Source organism: Saccoglossus kowalevskii, unplaced genomic scaffold, assembly GCF_978046115.1.
Source record: "Saccoglossus kowalevskii unplaced genomic scaffold, keSacKowa6.1 SCAFFOLD_159, whole genome shotgun sequence".
In the NCBI taxonomy this organism is placed as follows: Eukaryota; Metazoa; Hemichordata; class Enteropneusta; family Harrimaniidae; genus Saccoglossus; species Saccoglossus kowalevskii.
This window is the reverse complement of record NW_028188663.1, coordinates 38,866-62,463: the sequence shown is the minus strand read 5'-3', so window position 1 is coordinate 62,463 and position 23,598 is coordinate 38,866. Positions and strand designations below refer to the sequence as shown.

General features: G+C 44.3%; 1 protein-coding gene and 11 non-coding genes across 12 annotated transcripts; all 12 read right to left on the bottom strand.

Moving 5' to 3' along the window:
- Positions 1-251: 251 nt before the first annotated feature.
- LOC146725460 (U2 spliceosomal RNA) lies at positions 252-442 on the bottom strand. Its single transcript, XR_014928787.1, has one exon. It is a non-coding gene; the product is annotated as a U2 spliceosomal RNA (small nuclear RNA).
- A 403-nt stretch (positions 443-845) lies between these two features.
- Positions 846-1,043, bottom strand: LOC146725459 (U2 spliceosomal RNA). The gene has a single exon (XR_014928757.1). It is a non-coding gene; the product is annotated as a U2 spliceosomal RNA (small nuclear RNA).
- Positions 1,044-6,704: 5,661 nt separating this feature from the next.
- LOC146725458 (U2 spliceosomal RNA) lies at positions 6,705-6,895 on the bottom strand. The gene has a single exon (XR_014928786.1). It is a non-coding gene; the product is annotated as a U2 spliceosomal RNA (small nuclear RNA).
- A 403-nt stretch (positions 6,896-7,298) lies between these two features.
- LOC146725457 (U2 spliceosomal RNA) lies at positions 7,299-7,489 on the bottom strand. The gene has a single exon (XR_014928785.1). It is a non-coding gene; the product is annotated as a U2 spliceosomal RNA (small nuclear RNA).
- Positions 7,490-8,245: 756 nt separating this feature from the next.
- LOC144362777 (uncharacterized) lies at positions 8,246-15,970 on the bottom strand. The gene is made up of 2 exons (XM_085496336.1): positions 15,911-15,970; positions 8,246-13,804 (listed from the first exon to the last, which is right to left on the bottom strand). The coding sequence occupies exons 1-2, from the start codon at positions 15,968-15,970 to the stop codon at positions 8,246-8,248; spliced, it is 5,619 nt and encodes a 1,872-aa protein (XP_085352462.1).
- On the bottom strand, positions 14,449-14,639 carry LOC144347425 (U2 spliceosomal RNA). Its single transcript, XR_013419616.1, has one exon. It is a non-coding gene; the product is annotated as a U2 spliceosomal RNA (small nuclear RNA).
- On the bottom strand, positions 15,043-15,233 carry LOC144350589 (U2 spliceosomal RNA). Its single transcript, XR_013420268.1, has one exon. It is a non-coding gene; the product is annotated as a U2 spliceosomal RNA (small nuclear RNA).
- LOC146725456 (U2 spliceosomal RNA) lies at positions 15,637-15,834 on the bottom strand. The gene has a single exon (XR_014928756.1). It is a non-coding gene; the product is annotated as a U2 spliceosomal RNA (small nuclear RNA).
- A 5,525-nt stretch (positions 15,971-21,495) lies between the features above and the next one.
- Positions 21,496-21,686, bottom strand: LOC146725455 (U2 spliceosomal RNA). Its single transcript, XR_014928746.1, has one exon. It is a non-coding gene; the product is annotated as a U2 spliceosomal RNA (small nuclear RNA).
- Positions 21,687-22,089: 403 nt separating this feature from the next.
- LOC146725454 (U2 spliceosomal RNA) lies at positions 22,090-22,280 on the bottom strand. The gene has a single exon (XR_014928784.1). It is a non-coding gene; the product is annotated as a U2 spliceosomal RNA (small nuclear RNA).
- A 403-nt stretch (positions 22,281-22,683) lies between these two features.
- On the bottom strand, positions 22,684-22,874 carry LOC144357748 (U2 spliceosomal RNA). Its single transcript, XR_013421711.2, has one exon. It is a non-coding gene; the product is annotated as a U2 spliceosomal RNA (small nuclear RNA).
- Positions 22,875-23,277: 403 nt separating this feature from the next.
- LOC146725453 (U2 spliceosomal RNA) lies at positions 23,278-23,468 on the bottom strand. Its single transcript, XR_014928739.1, has one exon. It is a non-coding gene; the product is annotated as a U2 spliceosomal RNA (small nuclear RNA).
- Positions 23,469-23,598: the final 130 nt, after the last annotated feature.

Genomic DNA, 23,598 nt, shown 5'->3' with positions numbered 1-23,598 from the left:
TGTTACAAAGTAACTAGTCGCCTGCATACTATCTCGGCGACTTTTGTGGCAATCGAAGCTAAAGTTAAGCCAAAAATATATATTTATACGTAGCGTCAGGTGACGTAATCGATTATGCAAATTAGGACCGTCCGTCCAGCCGAAGAATAAGGGTTTTAACAAGTTCCATTAGCGCCCACTATCGGGCATTAAAATGGAGAAAACGGGTGACGCAAAGGGTTGATTTGTTTTATTCTGATATTAAATTGTATATGAGGTGGACCATTCCCAGAAATACTGCAATACTGGGTCAATCCGTGGCCAGGACGGAGCAAGCCCCTATTCCATGGCCTGTTTTCAAAAATCAGTTTAATATCGAGTTGCTCAATGAGCAACGTATCAGATATTAAGCTGATAAGAACAGATACTACACATGATCTTAGCCAAAAGGCCGAGAAGCGATAACCAGTAACGGCCATAGCACAGAGGCATATGCAGATATGCAAATAAATGGTCCAGCTCATATACGAACACGAAAATGGTAAATGTTGAAATAACAACCCGGAAATTTCGTATATTGTTTTCATGCCTAATGGCTTGTTTGTTACTATTATTTGTTACAAAGTAACTAGTCGCCTGCATACTATCTCGGCGACTTTTGTGGCAATCGAAGCTAAAGTTAAGCCAAAAATATATATTTATACGTAGCGTCAGGTGACGTAATCGATTATGCAAATTAGGACCGTCCGTCCAGCCGAAGAATAAGGGTTTTAACAAGTTCCATTAGCGCCCACTATCGGGCATTAAAATGGAGAAAACGGGTGACGCAAAGGGTTGATTTGTTTTATTCTGATATTAAATTGTATATGAGGTGGACCATTCCCAGAAATACTGCAATACTGGGTCAATCCGTGGCCAGGACGGAGCAAGCCCCTATTCCATGGCCTGTTTTCAAAAATCAGTTTAATATCGAGTTGCTCAATGAGCAACGTATCAGATATTAAGCTGATAAGAACAGATACTCCTTTTTGGTTTAGGGGTAGCGAAATTCAACTAAATGGAACTATTTAGATCTATGTTAGTTAGGTGCCCCAAGGCAGGCCGGCCACGCCGGTTCGGAGCTCAAGGTGGTGCGATCACCCCTGCCAACACCTTTCTTGTACCATGCATTAAAAGTTTAGGTATAACGTGCTGGGCCATGGCCGTGAAAACGGCCGCGGCTGGAGTCACTGACGGAACTGTGAGTCTCAGGGAGGTGAAGATAATGAGCCACGAGGGCATACAATGCGTGAGCATTAAAGAAGCGTTATTTGATATCCTGATGGTGAGGCTCTAACAAAGGGTTTCCAAGTAGTGAAAAAGTCAGGTCTGGAGAGGCGTTGAAATTCGGCCTTAAGACGGTGTGTTATTTCTGCCTTAATGTGCTGTAGTGTGGTCTCCGCTGGTAGATGGATATCATCATAGGCTGCTTTACATCTTGATCTCCAAATGTGAAGCTTGACGAGATTAATAAGGTAGATAGCAGGACTATTTGGAAATGAGTTGTGCGGTGTATTGGGCAAGCTGTACAGGATTAGGTTTGAATCGGCGGTAGACAAGATGTTGTAGAGGCGGAAAAACCTTGAGTCTACCCACGACCACAGAAAGTCTGAGAAAGCACACTTCACGAAGATGTGTTCAATGGATTCGGGGTTGTTGCAGGCACTACGAGGACAGATTTGGGTGGAGGCGAGCCCCCACTTGTGCATATTAATGGTGGTTGGGAGTACTCTGTGTGTTGTGCGCCAGGCCAAATCAATCATCTTTTTCTCCAGAAGTGGTGAGTGTATCCTGGTCCAGATGGTTTTCCAATCAAGGTTTGCATTATGCTCCATCACACGTGGGTAAGTGATTGTCTGCTTGTTCAGAAGGGTGTAGAGTTCCTTGGTGGAGGTCAATTCCCAATTGGTGTTGCTGTCGATTGTGTGGACGGTGTTCACAAGATTGATAAGTGCGGTATACCAAGGGGGGTGGGGCGAGAAGTGCGGGGATGAATTGGACCAGATTCCGGGGATCATCTTCCTAAGAGCAGTGGCACAGTATGCCTTGAGGAAGAAACTGCTAGGATGTTTGTAGAAGCTCGCTTGAAGTGGTTTCAGTAGCATGACTTTAGATTTAAGTGACAGGTTCGTCAGGCCCCAGCCCCCTTCATTGGGAGGTAGGTAGATAACCTCACGACGCACTCTGTCCCCTCTGTTGCTCCAAAAAAAGGCAAAAATATCTGTAGTGATTGCCTTCTCCACCACTGGAGGGCAAGGGAAGAGAGGAGCAATGTAGTAGAAAAGCGGAAGAGCAATAGTGTTTAGAACAACTGTTTTCCCTGCCAGAGTAAGATGTCTGGTCTCCCAGGTGGAAAACAGCTTAGTGAGCTTGCTGTGCCGGTCTGTCCAATTCTCGGATGGCATGTCTCCATTGGATATCCATATGCCATTAATTTTGATCTTATTGTTGGTGAATTTAATCCCTGCTGGGCAGTCGACTCTTTCTCTCCATTTACCCGTCCATAAGCCCATAGACTTGTCTTTATTGAGACAAGAGCCTGAGGCAAGCTCAAATTGTCTACAGATGTTCATCAGCACGTTAATTTCAGAGGAGTCCACTATGACTGCTGTGATGTCATCGGCATATTGAAGTAGTTTAGCCGCGGGTGATGGTCCCGGCAGGCTGAAACCCCCAAACCTGGATGAGTGTCTTACAGCTGCCGCAAAGGGCTCAATGTACAGAGTGTACAGCAGAGGAGACAGTGGGCATCCTTGCCGAATGCCTCTTGACAGGGGGAATGGGGTCGCCAGAAAGCCATTGACAAGTAATTTGCTTCCGATGTCCTTGTAGAGGGTTTGAATAGCATCGATAAAGCGTGGTCCAAAATTCATCTTGTGCAGGATTCTGTGGAGAAAAGGCCACTCCACACGGTCAAAGGCTTTCTCTTGGTCAAGGGAGACAATGGCACAGGGAATGTTGCGCTGGTTGGCAAAATGAACAATGTCTCTAATCAGTTGGATGTTTTGAAGTATTGATCTGCCTGGCACCCCACAGGTTTGAAAGGGTGAGAGGAGCTTGGGAGTAACAGTCTTCAGCCTGTTGCACAGCGATTTCGAGATCAATTTGTAATCTGTGTTGAGTAGAGAAATGGGACGTTTGTTTTTGGGGCAGAGATCAGCGTTTTCTTTCCCAGGAATGGACGTGTCAACATTTTTGTTGAGCAGTGTGATTATGCCTACTCTCTGTGAGCCAGATAATTTACCCTGTTCCAGAGCCTGGTTTATAACCTGAAGAAGATCGTTTTTAATGATCTGCCAAAAGGTGAGGTAGAATTCTTTGGGTAAGCCGTCACTGCCTGGCGTTTTGTTGTCCTCCATACTCTTCAGGGAGGTAAAGAGCTCTGTCAGGGTGATGGGTTTTTCCAAGACCAGCTGTTCCTTGCTGGACAGCTGAGAAGTGATGTGGGAAAGAAAATAATCCTGTTCATCCGTGTCAAGGCTGGGAGAAGCAGTGTACAGAGATCCAAAGAATTGGGTCAGGGAGGCCTCAATTTTTTCCTGGGACCGGTGGATGTTACCCTCCATATCCTGAATTGCAGAGATGATTTTCTTTTTGCCTTGTCTGCGCTCGCGGGTGAGAAAAAATCTAGTACACTTTTCGTCTAGGTCGAACTTGCGGACACGGGCACGGATTTTCACCCCTTCGAGGCGTTTCTTATTAATGTTGTTGATTTTATTTTTAATAGAAATGTGGGAACTGAGAGTCTCTTTGGAGCGGTCTCCCTGGTTTAGTTGAGTAGTGAGTTGGTCGAGTTTAAGCTGGAGAGACTGCTGTTCGGCCTTCTGCGCCCTGGCTCTGATTCTTGCGTGTTTCTGCAAGATGAATTTAACCCTACTCTTCACCATATCCCACCAATCGGCCTGGCATTGAAAGCCTGGCTGCAGTGATTGCCAAAGGGCATACTTGTCCGCGATTTCTGTGTAAACTGAGCGATCCTGTAGCAAGGAAGTGTTACATTTCCATACACCCGGGCCACGAGGCAGGATATTGGGGAAGGTAATGTTCACTGAAACAGAGTCATGATCTGACAGGGAGCAGGCGTTAATAGTGGTCCGCGTGCTCATGTGGGCCGAGATGTAAAAACGGTCCAGCCGAGAGGCCACTGAGTTGTTGGAATCCCTCCAAGTGAACTGTTGTCCATTGGGGTGTTCTTTTCGCCAAGAGTCAACAAGTTGGAGATCTTCAACCAGCGATTCCAGATTCCTGCTTCCTGTGTAGGAATGAGAGCTTGAATGGGAACCACCACATCTGTCCGCCGGGGACAAGAGGCAGTTGAAGTCACCCCCTAGAATAATAGGGGAGCCACCGCCAAAATATTGGTGCAAATTGTTGAAGAATATGGGTCTTTGACCGGGTGAGTTGGGACCGTAGATATTGATGAGAGTGAGGGGGGAGCCATTTACTAGGACTGAACAGGCAATGACCCTACCCTCTGTGTCTTTCATAGTATTCTTCAAACAAGCCTCAGAATGAGGTGAGAAGAGAGTTCCCACTCCCTTGCTCTTATTAGAACCTAGGCTCCAGATTGCAGTCCCTCCCCACTCAGCAGTCCATTGATTTTCTTCCTGCACATTACCGATGTGAGCCTCCTGAATGAAGATGATGTCATACTTATTCCTGCATTGCTGGAAAAACTGTGCTCTCTTAGAAGGGTCTCGCAAGCCATTGACGTTACAGGTGAGTACGGTGAGGAGAGGCATAATGACAGTGAGGTTGTGGAGAACCATACAGAGTTAATTGATGAAATAATAGTCAAAAAAGGAAGAACTCTTACCGAGGACAAATTGTGGGTGACTGTTGCAGCAGTGGGTCAACCATTCCGAAGTATTCACCGAGATCTCTTTACATTCCTTTACTGGACAGAGAATCTCCACCAGGTCAAAATTATTGTGAACTTCTTGACGATGTCTGAGCACCTCAACCCATCCAGTGAGGCGCTTTCTACAGTCAGTGCCTGACAAGGAACCACAGACGACGTCGACTTCTCCTAGTTTGAGTAGAGGGGAGTTTTTGGTTGCAGTGAAGGCTGCCAGGGTTTGCTTTTCAGGCTTCCTCTCCTTGCCATCTTGGCTACAAATTGACTCCTGGTCTGAAGAGGTGCAGAAGTCATCCTCATCAGCAGGGGGCTTCTTTCTCTTCGGCTCGTCCTCTGGGATGTCTTCGCCGACTGACACTGGCCGTTTTTCTCTGTGGATCACCTCATCACTGCCAATTGTGTTCAGGGGCTTTGTCAGTAGGTCTGAGATGTCCTCGTGATCCTCGGTTGGTGAAACTTGGCCAGCGTTGTTGTTGGTGGGAGGATCATTGGCAGGCGTGGGAAGGGACCATTTCTTGTCGATATTCGTTTTGTTGGCGAAGGATATCGGACAGAGACGGAAGTTGTGTCCGTCTTCGTTACAAATTGTGCACTTAATTTGTCTCTTACACACCTCAGCAGTGTGTCCGAGCTCTTGACACCTGAAGCATTTTACCTCTTTACAATCTTTAGCAAAGTGTCCCTTCTGGTTGCACTTTGTGCAGATCTTTGGTTGCCCAGGGTACGACAGCCAGATGTTGCGGTTACAAACGCGAATCCTTGGTGGAATGCTGTGGCGAAGCTTGATCTTGTATTGTCGCAACCCATTGTAACATGATGGAAAGTCTGCATAAACACACTTTCTTGCCGCAACTATCTCTCCATATGGTGCCAACGCATATTGGACATAGCAGTCGTTCATGTCGTTTCCCACAAAGGAGGCAGTGACAATGACGACTTCCTCATAATTTGTTACAGAAACCATTTCAGATATAGATTCTAACTTCGGCATAAACTCTCGTCTGAGACTTATGGAGCGAAATGTAACATCATACTTTCCGGGAGCAGTTCTTTCAACTGCTTCTAAGTGAGGTTCTACTTCAACACCGGCGAGGCCAAGAAATATGAAAACTTCTTTAGGAGCAACATTTTCCGAGAATGCTAGGTTCAGCACCCTGTCTTTTCTTGCCAGTGGCCGGGAATTGGCCATGGCTGGCGGCATACTAGAACACCAGGAAACAGAGAACACAGCAGGAACTCCCTAAACCTATAGTCTGGTGACTAAGGGTAGGGGAGAATCTAAAACACTGGATGCAGCAAATGAGAAATAACAGAAATGTAACTTACGAAACTGTAGAACAGCTACTGGAAGAGTCTCTTCAGGATACGCGCAGATTAAGTCCGATAATTACCAATTAGATCTTAGCCAAAAGGCCGAGAAGCGATAACCAGTTACGGCCATAGCACAGAGGCATATGCAGATATGCAAATAAATGGTCCAGCTCATATACGAACACGAAAATGGTAAATGTTGAAATAACAACCCGGAAATTTCGTATATTGTTTTCATGCCTAATGGCATGTTTGTTACTATTATTTGTTACAAAGTAACTAGTCGCCTGCATACTATCTCGGCGACTTTTGTGGCAATCGAAGCTAAAGTTAAGCCAAAAATATATATTTATACGTAGCGTCAGGTGACGTAATCGATTATGCAAATTAGGACCGTCCGTCCAGCCGAAGAATAAGGGTTTTAAAAAGTTCCATTAGCGCCCACTATCGGGCATTAAAATGGAGAAAACGGGTGACGCAATGGGTTGATTTGTTTTATTCTGATATTAAATTGTATATGAGGTGGACCATTCCCAGAAATACTGCAATACTGGGTCAATCCGTGGCCAGGACGGAGCAAGCCCCTATTCCATGGCCTGTTTTCAAAAATCAGTTTAATATCGAGTTGCTCAATGAGCAACGTATCAGATATTAAGCTGATAAGAACAGATACTACACATGATCTTAGCCAAAAGGCCGAGAAGCGATAACCAGTTACGGCCATAGCACAGAGGCATATGCAGATATGCAAATAAATGGTCCAGCTCATATACGAACACGAAAATGGTAAATGTTGAAATAACAACCCGGAAATTTCGTATATTGTTTTCATGCCTAATGGCATGTTTGTTACTATTATTTGTTACAAAGTAACTAGTCGCCTGCATACTATCTCGGCGACTTTTGTGGCAATCGAAGCTAAAGTTAAGCCAAAAATATATATTTATACGTAGCGTCAGGTGACGTAATCGATTATGCAAATTAGGACCGTCCGTCCAGCCGAAGAATAAGGGTTTTAAAAAGTTCCATTAGCGCCCACTATCGGGCATTAAAATGGAGAAAACGGGTGACGCAATGGGTTGATTTGTTTTATTCTGATATTAAATTGTATATGAGGTGGACCATTCCCAGAAATACTGCAATACTGGGTCAATCCGTGGCCAGGACGGAGCAAGCCCCTATTCCATGGCCTGTTTTCAAAAATCAGTTTAATATCGAGTTGCTCAATGAGCAACGTATCAGATATTAAGCTGATAAGAACAGATACTACACATGATCTTAGCCAAAAGGCCGAGAAGCGATAACCAGTTACGGCCATAGCACAGAGGCATATGCAGATATGCAAATAAATGGTCCAGCTCATATACGAACACGAAAATGGTAAATGTTGAAATAACAACCCGGAAATTTCGTATATTGTTTTCATGCCTAATGGCATGTTTGTTACTATTATTTGTTACAAAGTAACTAGTCGCCTGCATACTGTGGGGTATAATAATACGCTTCAGTTGAACTTGATGGCAGAATAAAACAGTCAATGTGGATGCAAAACACGGTATGGTTTATTGCTGGATAAACTGGCATAGAAACATGTAACACATGAATAAGGAGCCCCGAAACTCCGAAACTAGCCCTTTATATAGGTGCGAATCGAACGTGAGAGAAAACACGTAAGCGGGAAATACAAAATGAAGTACGCGGGAGAAAAAGATACAATACAGAGTAAAATGATTGGCTGAAATTAAATGATTCTAATTGGTCGAGAATTACTCAGAGGAATCCTTCATGCGAAAGGTAAAACGAATTAACTATAGCGAAATGACATGTAATAATAATATTAGCAATATGAAAACGAATACAAATATATATTATGAATCTCCGACATTCTCCCGACTTTGAGAAAAAGTACACATTCAGGAATAATATATATATATATGAGAATAAACGAATAACGATTGATAAAAGAGTTCACTAATAACTATTAGTTCATTTTTTCAAGTTCAGGGGAACACAAATTGAACTTGTAAACTTCTGATCTAGTGCGATTTTCACTAAAGTTCAGAATAAATCTTTGAGTCTGACGTTGGCGGCAGCTGCGGCGTCACGATGTGATCTGCGTTGTGGCAATGGTATATCATCTGTACTTCCACTGGTAGGGATGTTGATTTCATCATGCATGTTAGTGATACCATCTGTGGCAGTGGGTTGCGTTGTGTCATCGCTGGATGATGTCAATTCCTTCGATACAATTTCCAGCGGGAACAATTTATGAATAGGGCGGGACATATGACCATTGGAAGTTTTCACCTCAGCTGACCGGACAAGTCCATCTTTGCCGTAAACTAGACTGTTTACTATAGCAAGTTGCCACTTTACTCGGCGATTAATGTCGTCGTGTACTATGACAACATCACCTACTTTAATAGTATTGTTCTTTGTACCGGTAGTAGGGTGACGTTCGCGTAGTGCGGTGAGATATTCTGTCTGCCATCGACGCCAGAATTGTATGTGTAGACGAACTAAATGTTCATATCGTTTGTTGACTTTCGTATGACTGTCATAATCGGGGTCATAAAGTTCATCGTCGGTAATGTTTATGTATGGTAACTGTGTCAATGACCGGCCGTTGAGCAGATGAGACGGTGTCAAACTGACGTTGTCTTCGATGCTGGAAGACACGTATGTTAATGGACGATCATTAACAGTAGCTTCGATTTCGGTAACTATGGTAGAAAGTTCATCAAAGGTGATTAGCGCACGGCCCAAAACCTTTTTGATGGCGTTCTTGGTTATGCCGATTAACCTTTCCCAGAATCCTCCGAACCATGGAGCTCGTTTCGGGATGAACGTCCACTCGACGCGATGCGAAGCGAGATATTCGCGAACTTCTGAAGTATCGAGTAGATTGCGTATTTCTTCCGCGGCGGATATATAAGTGGACGCGTTGTCGGACAACATACGACTGGGTAGTGAACGTCTTGCAGCGAAGCGACGGAAAGCGTGTAGAAATGTCTTTGTTGACAGGTCGGGTATAACTTCCAAATGGACGGCGCGTGTCACTGCACAAGTGAATAAGCAAACGTAGGCTTTATTTCTTTTTCCATCAGGTGTTTTGGTTATGAGACTTCCAGTGAAGTCAACTCCACACACGGCGAATGGGGGCATCATATTTACGCGATATGATGGTAGCGGTGCTTGAACGGGGTTGGAAAACGGTTTTCCATCGACCTTGCGACACGTCACACAACTTCTCAGTATACTCTGTACAACCTGGCGTATTTTGGGTATCCAGTGTTGTTGCCGAATCTGGGTCACTGTAGACTGGACACCAGAATGTTTATTTAGTTCGTGTGCTTTCATCACAATTAGTCGTGTATATGCATGGTATGATGGTAACAGTATCGGGTATTTCGTCACATAGTCGAGCGGTGCGTTGTGGATACGACTTCCACAGTGAAGTATTTCCTTCTCGTCTAGAAATAAGTTCAATTGACGAATGAGCGGTCCGAACTTGCGTCGTTGTTCGCGTAACGCATGGATAGTATCCCCGTAATGTTCAGATTGGACATTTCTTGTCCACAGAAGTTCAGCGTTCTTAAGTTCTGTTGATGTGATTATATCATTGTTATTGTCCGAGTTTGGCTGGCGAGTGATTTGTTTTATACGGTTAACAAATCGCAGTACGTAGACGGTCACACGCAACAGTTTATCGAGTGAATTGTACCTGGAAATGTCAATAATACGTTGAACACCGGAGTTGTCACTTTCATCAGTCTCTTGACGAGCGGTTTGTGCGTTGATGACTGGCGAAGTAGTATCCGGGTTGACGAGGTCGTCATCTTCCTTCGTGATGTTGACATGTAGTTGAGTAGCATTGTTCACATCCCATGTTGGCCACAATTGTTGATCTGGTAACCATGACGGCCCATAATTCCATTTGGGGTTTGAACGGAGGTCATTAGCTGATATACCTCTCGTTAGTAAGTCCGCGGGATTGTCCACGGTTGGACAGTATTTATATTCTTGTGTGAAGTCGCGTATTTCTTGCACTCTATTTTGAACAAATACTGGCAACTTCTTACTGCTATTAATCCAATGCAAGGTCGCTTGACTGTCGGACCACAGGAAATGTTCAGTTATATTGAATTTGTCCGATAGAGCATTCAGTACGAGTTTACCGAGTCTCGTAGCGATCAGTGCAGCCATTAATTCCAATTTCGGCAGAGATAATTCCGATTTAGGGGCGACTCGTGTCTTTGACATGACAAGAGCCGTTTCGTGCTGGCGACGAAGAAACACAACAGCACCATACGCGGAAGTGCTCGCGTCTGCGAAAGTGTGCATTTGATAGGTATCACCTGGAGAAGTCTTGTCAAAATATTTCCGGTTGATTTGATTATCACGAGCAGCGGTTAAATCCTCAGCAATTAAGATCCATTGTTCGTAAAGTTCAGGACTTAGTGGTTCATCCCACTCCAATTTCAACTTCCACAAAAGTTGAATAAATAGTTTGGCGCGTACCAATACCGGTGAAATTAATCCAAGCGGGTCGTATACACTCGCTGTGAAACTTACAATGTCACGTTTTGTAATAAACGATGCGACTTGAGGTTGACTGTTAACACGAGAATGTGTCAACACGTCGGATGTAATTTTCCAACGCATACCAAGCACAGAAACTTCGTCGGCGGGCTCATATTTGTTATCTCGGGTAGCAAGTTCACACAAATCAGGAGAATTCGATGACCAAGCACGTAAATTAAATCCACAAGAATTCATGAGGCTCGTAGATTCACTGTAGTATTTAACAGCATCTGCTTCCGAATAGACTCCATCAATGACATTATCGACATAGATGTTGTCTTTCATTTGATTGGCAGTATTAATATCACAGTTATTATCCAAATGAGTTTTGATCACAGCATTCAGGATAAAGGGTGAGCACACAGCACCAAACAGCACAGATTTAAATTGATACACTTTGAGTGGACTGTCGATATTGTTCACGTCTGTCAGCCATAGAAATTTGGTAAATTTCCGTTCATCGGGATGCAGTCTCACGTTAAGGAATGCTTTCTCAATATCACTACAGACCGCAATATTGTTAGCACGGAACCTCATTAAGATGGCTGGCAAATCATTAATCATAGAAGGCCCGGTTTGGAGACAATCGTTCAAACTCGGGGAATTGGCGTTTCGGCGGCAAGAGCAATCGTACACAATACGAATCGGGGTTGTAGTAGAGTCCTTTGCTACCGAGCGATGGGGTAGATAATGTCCGACAGTATTGTCATCATTGTAGACTTCTTCGATGAAGTCGCGGTTGAGTTGCTGTTCGATGATAGAGTTGTATGCGTCGAGTAACTCAGGAGACAAACGTCTGAGCATGGCGCGCGTTCGACTAACTGTGACGTCGTAATTGGTAGGCAACGGTGGGTGGTTATCACACCATGGTAATCTCGCAATGTATTTTTTGTTTTCAATTTGCAAATGAGTGTCACGATAAGTTTCAAAATCCATACGTACTTCTGCGGAGGGGTCGTCGGTCACACCGATACTTTCTAAATCCCAGAGACGCTGGAGTTTGCTGTCGAGTTGTTGCGATTCGGTAGACACGTGTAGTATGTTTACATCTGCGTTCGTTGACCTTTGACCCTTGTCAACTGGCCCTGATAATAAATATCCGAATTTGGACGAAACCGCTGTAGGACCATTGCCGCGGATAACGTTATCCCCGACGTAATTCCAATACTGGTCAGCGCCGATAAGTAAATCAATAGAGAATGATTTATCTTCTGTGACTGGATGCGCAAATGTTAGTCCGCGCAAATAATCAACATGGTGAATAGTTTCAGTGATATGGTTTGTCAGTTTAGTCGATATTTCGGAGATGAACAGTACGTCAATATTCGAAGTATGTCCCGACAAATCGTGTGCTGTGACACTAGCAAAGTCTAACGCTCGTGAGTGATCAGTATTGTCGCCAAATGTAGAAAGAAATACTTGTTCAGTGCGTGTAGGAGATAAGTTCAAATCGTTAGCAAACTTACGAGAGATGAATGAACGGCTTGCCCCTTCGTCGAAAAGTACGTTAGCTTGCAGTGGCTGGCTATTACCTACAGATATCGGAATAATAGCAGTCTTGAGAAGTACGGGACGCAGACATGTATTATTTGGCGAGTTCCTGTGGGTGTCGTTGAGTTTTGTCAATGTCACATGAACCGGTGAATTTGGATTCGTATCAGATGTTGCAACGTGCGTCGCGGGTTGGCTTTCTTGGTGTAGTGTTGAGTGGTGTCTTCGTTTACATGTACGACAGTTGAACTTAGATTTACATTCCGATGCTCGATGTCTTCCCAAACAATTGTAACAAAGTTTGTCACGTTTGACTATTTCCCAACGTTTGTTTATGTCCGTCACTATGCGACATGCAGAAGTGAAGTGTGTCCCTTTACAGTAGGTGCATTTGGCGCTGGCGTTACGCGGTTTCGGATCGCGTTTCGGAGATCGCACATTTGTATGAAATGTAGCAGTAATGTCCGGTTGATACCGTGAATTGTTGATTGACGATTCGTCGAGCGGGTTCCCGGATTGGATCGCGGTTATTTCGCGTAGCAGTGCTTTACGTAGATTAGGTAAACTCCAAGCTTCTCCCCCGATTTCGCGAGCGATTTGCTTTCGAATGGTTGCCGGTAGTTTGTCACGGATGATCGGAACGAGGAGGTCGCCGTAAGAACTTTCCGGTTTTCCGAGTGTTTGTAGACCACGGATATGTCCTTCCAGCGCGTCATAAAATCTACGCAGACTTTCTATGTCGCTGGTTGGTTGTTGCAATTGCCAGAGCGAAGTCATATGTGCCTCGGTAACTAGGTGGTCACGTCCGTATCGTTCTAAGAGCAGTTCAATAGCGTGGTGGTAGTTACCATCAGTGAGAGATAGTCCAGCAATAGTTCGCGCTGCCTCGCCCTTTAGCATGGTGCGTAGGTAGGTGAACTTTTGTACGTTGCTGAGAGTGTCATCATAATGAATCGAAGATCTGAAAATGTCATAAAAGCTAGCCCATTCCAGTACGTCACCTTCAAACTGTGGTAGGACGATCTTGGGTAGCGAGACGGTCTTTGTTGAGGAGGTAGACGATGTACCTGTCGGAGAGGTGCCTCTAGATGAGTTGGCGGACGCGATGCTTGCGGTGTCAAGTAGCGGTTCGTTTTCTGTCTTCATCTTGTTAATGAAAACGTTCAGAGCGTGATTCTTGCAGAATACGTCGTCAGTATATTCGGAGCTCTCTTCGCTGACTGAATCAAAGAGTGCTTCTTCAGTGAGTTCGAGAATTTGTTCTTCGAGCATGATGAGCGTTGCGTAGCGGTCGGTCAGGAGAGAGTGGAGCGCGACGAGTTGTTCAATCTCTGTAAGCTTATTTTCCCGGCCTTCCGCGTCGGCGATTTGCTTCTTCTGGGTTTCGGCTTTGTTGAAAAGTCGTGTGAGCTGCCCTCGTTGACTCCTTCGCTTCAATTTCAGTTTTGCCAATGCGTTTGTCGTCTCCACTGCTTGGGCATCAGCAGCGGCGTTCTGTGGTGGCTGTTCTTCTGATATCGTGTTGAGCTGATATATCCTGGTCTAGGTCACCAAATTATGTGGGGTATAATAATACGCTTCAGTTGAACTTGATGGCAGAATAAAACAGTCAATGTGGATGCAAAACACGGTATGGTTTATTGCTGGATAAACTGGCATAGAAACATGTAACACATGAATAAGGAGCCCCGAAACTCCGAAACTAGCCCTTTATATAGGTGCGAATCGAACGTGAGAGAAAACACGTAAGCGGGAAATACAAAATGAAGTACGCGGGAGAAAAAGATACAATACAGAGTAAAATGATTGGCTGAAATTAAATGATTCTAATTGGTCGAGAATTACTCAGAGGAATCCTTCATGCGAAAGGTAAAACGAATTAACTATAGCGAAATGACATGTAATAATAATATTAGCAATATGAAAACGAATACAAATATATATTATGAATCTCCGACACATACTATCTCGGCGACTTTTGTGGCAATCGAAGCTAAAGTTAAGCCAAAAATATATATTTATACGTAGCGTCAGGTGACGTAATCGATTATGCAAATTAGGACCGTCCGTCCAGCCGAAGAATAAGGGTTTTAAAAAGTTCCATTAGCGCCCACTATCGGGCATTAAAATGGAGAAAACGGGTGACGCAATGGGTTGATTTGTTTTATTCTGATATTAAATTGTATATGAGGTGGACCATTCCCAGAAATACTGCAATACTGGGTCAATCCGTGGCCAGGACGGAGCAAGCCCCTATTCCATGGCCTGTTTTCAAAAATCAGTTTAATATCGAGTTGCTCAATGAGCAACGTATCAGATATTAAGCTGATAAGAACAGATACTACACATGATCTTAGCCAAAAGGCCGAGAAGCGATAACCAGTTACGGCCATAGCACAGAGGCATATGCAGATATGCAAATAAATGGTCCAGCTCATATACGAACACGAAAATGGTAAATGTTGAAATAACAACCCGGAAATTTCGTATATTGTTTTCATGCCTAATGGCATGTTTGTTACTATTATTTGTTACAAAGTAACTAGTCGCCTGCATACTATCTCGGCGACTTTTGTGGCAATCGAAGCTAAAGTTAAGCCAAAAATATATATTTATACGTAGCGTCAGGTGACGTAATCGATTATGCAAATTAGGACCGTCCGTCCAGCCGAAGAATAAGGGTTTTAAAAAGTTCCATTAGCGCCCACTATCGGGCATTAAAATGGAGAAAACGGGTGACGCAATGGGTTGATTTGTTTTATTCTGATATTAAATTGTATATGAGGTGGACCATTCCCAGAAATACTGCAATACTGGGTCAATCCGTGGCCAGGACGGAGCAAGCCCCTATTCCATGGCCTGTTTTCAAAAATCAGTTTAATATCGAGTTGCTCAATGAGCAACGTATCAGATATTAAGCTGATAAGAACAGATACTACACATGATCTTAGCCAAAAGGCCGAGAAGCGATAACCAGTTACGGCCATAGCACAGAGGCATATGCAGATATGCAAATAAATGGTCCAGCTCATATACGAACACGAAAATGGTAAATGTTGAAATAACAACCCGGAAATTTCGTATATTGTTTTCATGCCTAATGGCATGTTTGTTACTATTATTTGTTACAAAGTAACTAGTCGCCTGCATACTATCTCGGCGACTTTTGTGGCAATCGAAGCTAAAGTTAAGCCAAAAATATATATTTATACGTAGCGTCAGGTGACGTAATCGATTATGCAAATTAGGACCGTCCGTCCAGCCGAAGAATAAGGGTTTTAAAAAGTTCCATTAGCGCCCACTATCGGGCATTAAAATGGAGAAAACGGGTGACGCAATGGGTTGATTTGTTTTATTCTGATATTAAATTGTATATGAGGTGGACCATTCCCAGAAATACTGCAATACTGGGTCAATCCGTGGCCAGGACGGAGCAAGCCCCTATTCCATGGCCTGTTTTCAAAAATCAGTTTAATATCGAGTTGCTCAATGAGCAACGTATCAGATATTAAGCTGATAAGAACAGATACTCCTTTTTGGTTTAGGGGTAGCGAAATTCAACTAAATGGAACTATTTAGATCTATGTTAGTTAGGTGCCCCAAGGCAGGCCGGCCACGCCGGTTCGGAGCTCAAGGTGGTGCGATCACCCCTGCCAACACCTTTCTTGTACCATGCATTAAAAGTTTAGGTATAACGTGCTGGGCCATGGCCGTGAAAACGGCCGCGGCTGGAGTCGCTGACGGAACTGTGAGTCGCAGGGAGGTGCAGATAATGAGCCACGAGGGTATACAATGCGTGAGCATTAAAGAAGCGTTATTTGATATCCTGATGGTGAGGCTCTAACAAAGGGTTTCCAAGTAGTGAAAAAGTCAGGTCTGGAGAGGCGTTGAAATTCGGCCTTAAGACGGTGTGTTATTTCTGCCTTAATGTGCTGTAGTGTGGTCTCCGCTGGTAGATGGATATCATCATAAGCTGCTTTACATCTTGATCTCCAAATGTGAAGCTTGACAAGATTAATAAGGTAGATAGCTGGACTATTTGGAAATGAGTTGTGCGGTGTATTGGGCAAGCTGTACAGGATTAGGTTTGAATCGGCGGTAGACAAGATGTTGTAGAGGCGGATAAACCTTGAGTCTACCCACGACCACAGAAAGTCTGAGAAAGCACACTTCACGAAGATGTGTTCAATGGATTCGGGGTTGTTGCAGGCACTACGAGGACAGATTTGGGTGGAGGCGAGCCCCCACTTGTGCATATTAATGGTGGTTGGGAGTACTCTGTGTGTTGTGCGCCAGGCCAAATCAATCATCTTTTTCTCCAGAAGTGGTGAGTGTATCCTGGTCCAGATGGTTTTCCAATCAAGGTTTGCGTTATGCTCCATCACACGTGGGTACGTGATTGTCTGCTTGTTCAGAAGGGTGTAGAGTTCCTTGGTGGAGGTCAATTCCCAATTGGTGTTGCTGTCGATTGTGTGGACGGTGTTCGCAAGATTGATAAGTGCGGTATACCAAGGGGGGTGGGGCGAGAAGTGCGGGGATGAATTGGACCAGATTCCGGGGATCATCTTCCTAAGAGCAGTGGCACAGTATGCCTTGAGGAAGAAACTGCTAGGATGTTTGTAGAAGCTCGCTTGAAGTGGTTTCAGTAGCATGACTTTAGATTTAAGTGACAGGTTCGTCAGGCCCCAGCCCCCTTCATTGGGAGGTAGGTAGATAACCTCACGACGCACTCTGTCCCCTCTGTTGCTCCAAAAAAAGGCAAAAATATCTGTAGTGATTGCCTTCTCCACCACTGGAGGGCAAGGGAAGAGAGGAGCAATGTAGTAGAAAAGCGGAAGAGCAATAGTGTTTAGAACAACTGTTTTCCCTGCCAGAGTAAGATGTCTGGTCTCCCAGGTGGAAAACAGCTTAGTGAGCTTGCTGTGCCGGTCTGTCCAATTCTCGGATGGCATGTCTCCATTGGATATCCATATGCCATTAATTTTGATCTTATTGTTGGTGAATTTAATCCCTGCTGGGCAGTCGACTCTTTCTCTCCATTTACCCGTCCATAAGCCCATAGACTTGTCTTTATTGAGACAAGAGCCTGAGGCAAGCTCAAATTGTCTACAGATGTTCATCAGCACGTTAATTTCAGAGGAGTTCACTATGACTGCTGTGATGTCATCGGCATATTGAAGTAGTTTAGCCGCGGGTGATGGTCCCGGCAGGCTGAAACCCCCAAACCTGGATGAGTGTCTTACAGCTGCCGCAAAGGGCTCAATGTACAGAGTGTACAGCAGAGGAGACAGTGGGCATCCTTGCCGAACGCCTCTCGACAGGGGGAATGGGGTCGCAAGAAAGCCATTGACAAGTAATTTGCTTCCGATGTCCTTGTAGGGGGTTTGAATAGCATCGATAAAGCGTGGTCCAAAATTCATCTTGTGCAGGATTCTGTGGAGAAAAGGCCACTCCACACGGTCAAAGGCTTTCTCTTGGTCAAGGGAGACAATGGCACAGGGAATGTTGCGCTGGTTGGCAAAATGAACAATGTCTCTAATCAGTTGAATGTTTTGAAGTATTGATCTGCCTGGCACCCCACAGGTTTGAAAGGGTGAGAGGAGCTTGGGAGTAACAGTCTTCAGCCTGTTGCACAGCGATTTCGAGATCAATTTGTAATCTGTGTTGAGTAGAGAAATGGGACGTTTGTTTTTGGGGCAGAGATCAGCGTTTTCTTTCCCAGGAATGGACGTGTCAACATTTTTGTTGAGCAGTGTGATTATGCCTACTCTCTGTGAGCCAGATAATTTACCCTGTTCCAGAGCCTGGTTTATAACCTGAAGAAGATCATTTTTAATGATCTGCCAAAAGGTGAGGTAGAATTCTTTGGGTAAGCCGTCACTGCCTGGCGTTTTGTTGTCCTCCATACTCTTCAGGGAGTTAAAGAGCTCTGTCAGGGTGATGGGTTTTTCCAAGACCAGCTGTTCCTTGCTGGACAGCTGAGAAGTGATGTGGGAAAGAAAATAATCCTGTTCATCCGTGTCAAGGCTGGGAGAAGCAGTGTACAGAGATCCAAAGAATTGGGTCAGGGAGGCCTCAATTTTTTCCTGGGACCGGTGGATGTTACCCTCCATATCCTGAATTGCAGAGATGATTTTCTTTTTGCCTTGTCTGCACTCGCGGGTGAGAAAAAATCTAGTACACTTTTCGTCTAGGTCGAACTTGCGGACACGGGCACGGATTTTCACACCTTCGAGGCGTTTCTTATTAATGTTGTTGATTTTATTTTTAATAGAAATGTGGGAACTGAGAGTCTCTTTGGAGCGGTCTCCCTGGTTTAGTTGAGTAGTGAGTTGGTCGAGTTTAAGCTGGAGAGACTGCTGTTCGGCCTTCTGCGCCCTGGCTCTGATTCTTGCGTGTTTCTGCAAGATGAATTTAACCCTACTCTTCACCATATCCCACCAATCGGCCTGGCATTGAAAGCCTGGCTGCAGTGATTGCCAAAGGGCATACTTGTCCGCGATTTCTGTGTAAACTGAGCGATCCTGTAGCAAGGAAGTGTTACATTTCCATACACCCGGGCCACGAGGCAGGATATTGGGGAAGGTAATGTTCACTGAAACAGAGTCATGATCTGACAGGGAGCAGGCGTTAATAGTGGTCCGCGTGCTCATGTGGGCCGAGATGTAAAAACGGTCCAGCCGAGAGGCCACTGAGTTGTTGGAATCCCTCCAAGTGAACTGTTGTCCATTGGGGTGTTCTTTTCGCCAAGAGTCAACAAGTTGGAAATCTTCAACCAGCGATTCCAGATTCCTGCTTCCTGTGTAGGAATGAGAGCTTGAATGGGAACCACCACATCTGTCCGCCGGGGACAATAGGCAGTTGAAGTCACCCCCTAGAATAATAGGGGAGCCACCGCCAAAATATTGGTGCAAATTGTTGAAGAATATGGGTCTTTGACCGGGTGAGTTGGGACCGTAGATATTGATGAGAGTGAGGGGGGAGCCATTTACTAGGACTGAACAGGCAATGACCCTACCCTCTGTGTCTTTCATAGTATTCTTCAAACAAGCCTCAGAATGAGGTGAGAAGAGAGTTCCCACTCCCTTGCTCTTATTAGAACCTAGGCTCCAGATTGCAGTCCCTCCCCACTCAGCGGTCCATTGATTTTCTTCTTGCACATTACCGATGTGAGCCTCCTGAATGAAGATGATGTCATACTTATTCCTGCATTGCTGGAAAAACTGTGCTCTCTTAGAAGGGTCTCGCAAGCCATTGACGTTACAGGTGAGTACGGTGAGGAGAGGCATAATGACAGTGAGGTTGTGGAGAACCATACAGAGTTAATTGATGAAATAATAGTCAAAAAAGGAAGAACTCTTACCGAGGACAAATTGTGGGTGACTGTTGCAGCAGTGGGTCAACCATTCCAAAGTATTCACCGAGATCTCTTTACATTCCTTTACTGGACAGAGAATCTCCACCAGGTCAAAATTATTGTGAACCTCTTGACGATGTCTGAGCACCTCAACCCATCCAGTGAGGCGCTTTCTACAGTCAGTGCCTGACAAGGAACCACAGACGACGTCGACTTCTCCTAGTTTGAGTAGAGGGGAGTTTTTGGTTGCAGTGAAGGCTGCCAGGGTTTGCTTTTCAGGCTTCCTCTTCTTGCCATCTTGGCTACAAATTGACTCCTGGTCTGAAGAGGTACAGAAGTCATCCTCATCAGCAGGGGGCTTCTTTCTCTTCGGCTCGTCCTCTGGGATATCTTCGCCGACTGACACTGGCCGTTTTTCTCTGTGGATCACCTCATCACTGCCAATTGTGTTCAGGGGCTCCTTCAGTAGGTCTGAGATGTCCTTGTGATCCTCGGTTGGTAAAACTTGGCCAGCGTTGTTGTTGGTGGGAGGATCATTGGCAGGCGTGGGAAGGGACCATTTCTTGTCGATATTCGTTTTGTTGGCGAAGGATATCGGACAGAGACGGAAGTTGTGTCCGTCTTCGTTACAAATTGTGCACTTAATTTGTCTCTTACACGCCTCAGCAGTGTGTCCGAGCTCTTGACACCTGAAGCATTTTACCTCTTTACAATCTTTAGCAAAGTGTCCCTTCTGGTTGCACTTTGCGCAGATCTTTGGTTGCCCAGGGTACGACAGCCAGATGTTGCGGTTACAAACGCGAATCCTTGGTGGAATGCTGTGGCGAAGCTTGATCTTGTATTGTCGCAACCCATTGTAACATGATGGAAAGTCTGCATAAACACACTTTCTTGCCGCAACTATCTCTCCATATGGTGCCAACGCATATTGGACATAGCAGTCGTTCATGTCGTTTCCCACAAAGGAGGCAGTGACAATGACGACTTCCTCATAATTTGTTACAGAAACCATTTCAGATATAGATTCTAACTTCGGCATAAACTCTCGTCTGAGACTTATGGAGCGAAATGTAACATCATACTTTCCGGGAGCAGTTCTTTCAACTGCTTCTCAGTGGGGTTCTACCTCAACACCGGCGAGGCCAAGAAATATGAAAACCTCTTTAGGAGCAACATTTTCCGAGAATGCTAGGTTCAGCACCCTGTCTTTTCTTGCCAGTGGCCGGGAATTGGCCATGGCTGGCGGCATACTAGAACACCAGGAAACAGAGAACACAGCAGGAACTCCCTAAACCTATAGTCTGGTGACTAAGGGTAGGGGAGAATCTAAAACACTGGATGCAGCAAATGAGAAATAACAGAAATGTAACTTACGAAACTGTAGAACAGCTGCTGGAAGAGTCTCTTCACGATACGCGCAGATTAAGTCCGATAATTACCAATTAGATCTTAGCCAAAAGGCCGAGAAGCGATAACCAGTTACGGCCATAGCACAGAGGCATATGCAGATATGCAAATAAATGGTCCAGCTCATATACGAACACGAAAATGGTAAATGTTGAAATAACAACCCGGAAATTTCGTATATTGTTTTCATGCCTAATGGCATGTTTGTTACTATTATTTGTTACAAAGTAACTAGTCGCCTGCATACTATCTCGGCGACTTTTGTGGCAATCGAAGCTAAAGTTAAGCCAAAAATATATATTTATACGTAGCGTCAGGTGACGTAATCGATTATGCAAATTAGGACCGTCCGTCCAGCCGAAGAATAAGGGTTTTAAAAAGTTCCATTAGCGCCCACTATCGGGCATTAAAATGGAGAAAACGGGTGACGCAATGGGTTGATTTGTTTTATTCTGATATTAAATTGTATATGAGGTGGCCCATTCCCAGAAATACTGCAATACTGGGTCAATCCGTGGCCAGGACGGAGCAAGCCCCTATTCCATGGCCTGTTTTCAAAAATCAGTTTAATATCGAGTTGCTCAATGAGCAACGTATCAGATATTAAGCTGATAAGAACAGATACTACACATGATCTTAGCCAAAAGGCCGAGAAGCGATAACCAGTTACGGCCATAGCACAGAGGCATATGCAGATATGCAAATAAATGGTCCAGGTCATATACGAACACGAAAATGGTAAATGTTGAAATAACAACCCGGAAATTTCGTATATTGTTTTCATGCCTAATGGCATGTTTGTTACTATTATTTGTTACAAAGTAACTAGTCGCCTGCATACTATCTCGGCGACTTTTGTGGCAATCGAAGCTAAAGTTAAGCCAAAAATATATATTTATACGTAGCGTCAGGTGACGTAATCGATTATGCAAATTAGGACCGTCCGTCCAGCCGAAGAATAAGGGTTTTAAAAAGTTCCATTAGCGCCCACTATCGGGCATTAAAATGGAGAAAACGGGTGACGCAATGGGTTGATTTGTTTTATTCTGATATTAAATTGTATATGAGGTGGACCATTCCCAGAAATACTGCAATACTGGGTCAATCCGTGGCCAGGACGGAGCAAGCCCCTATTCCATGGCCTGTTTTCAAAAATCAGTTTAATATCGAGTTGCTCAATGAGCAACGTATCAGATATTAAGCTGATAAGAACAGATACTACACATGATCTTAGCCAAAAGGCCGAGAAGCGATAACCAGTTACGGCCATAGCACAGAGGCATATGCAGATATGCAAATAAATGGTCCAGCTCATATACGAACACGAAAATGGTAAATGTTGAAATAACAACCCGGAAATTTCGTATATTGTTTTCATGCCTAATGGCATGTTTGTTACTATTATTTGTTACAAAGTAACTAGTCGCCTGCATACTATCTCGGCGACTTTTGTGGCAATCGAAGCTAAAGTTAAGCCAAAAATATATATTTATACGTAGCGTCAGGTGACGTAATCGATTATGCAAATCAGGACCGTCCGTCCAGCCGAAGAATAAGGGTTTTAAAAAGTTCCATTAGCGCCCACTATCGGGCATTAAAATGGAGAAAACGGGTGACGCAATGGGTTGATTTGTTTTATTCTGATATTAAATTGTATATGAGGTGGACCATTCCCAGAAATACTGCAATACTGGGTCAATCCGTGGCCAGGACGGAGCAAGCCCCTATTCCAAGGCCTGTTTTCAAAAATCAGTTTAATATCGAGTTGCTCAATGAGCAACGTATCAGATATTAAGCTGATAAGAACAGATACTACACATGATCTTAGCCAAAAGGCCGAGAAGCGATAACCAGTTACGGCCATAGCACAGAGGCATATGCAGATATGCAAATAAATGGTCCAGCTCATATACGAACACGAAAATGGTAAATGTTGAAATAACAACCCGGAAATTTCGTATATTGTTTTCATGCCTAATGGCATGTTTGTTACTATTATTTGTTACAAAGTAACTAGTCGCCTGCATACTATCTCGGCGACTTTTGTGGCAATCGAAGCTAAAGTTAAGCCAAAAATATATATTTATACGTAGCGTCAGGTGACGTAATCGATTATGCAAATTAGGAGCGTCCGTCCAGCCGAAGAATAAGGGTTTTAAAAAGTCCCATTAGCGCCCACTATCGGGCATTAAAATGGAGAAAACGGGTGACGCAATGGGTTGATTTGTTTTATTCTGATATTAAATTGTATATGAGGTGGACCATTCCCAGAAATACTGCAATACTGGGTCAATCCGTGGCCAGGACGGAGCAAGCCCCTACTCCATGGCCTGTTTTCAAAAATCAGTTTAATATCGAGTTGCTCAATGAGCAACGTATCAGATATTAAGCTGATAAGAACAGATACTACACATGATCTTAGCCAAAAGGCCGAGAAGCGATAACCAGTTACGGCCATAGCACAGAGGCATATGCAGATATGCAAATAAATGGTCCAGCTCATATACGAACACGAAAATGGTAAATGTTGAAATAACAACCCGGAAATTTCGTATATTGTTTTCATGCCTAA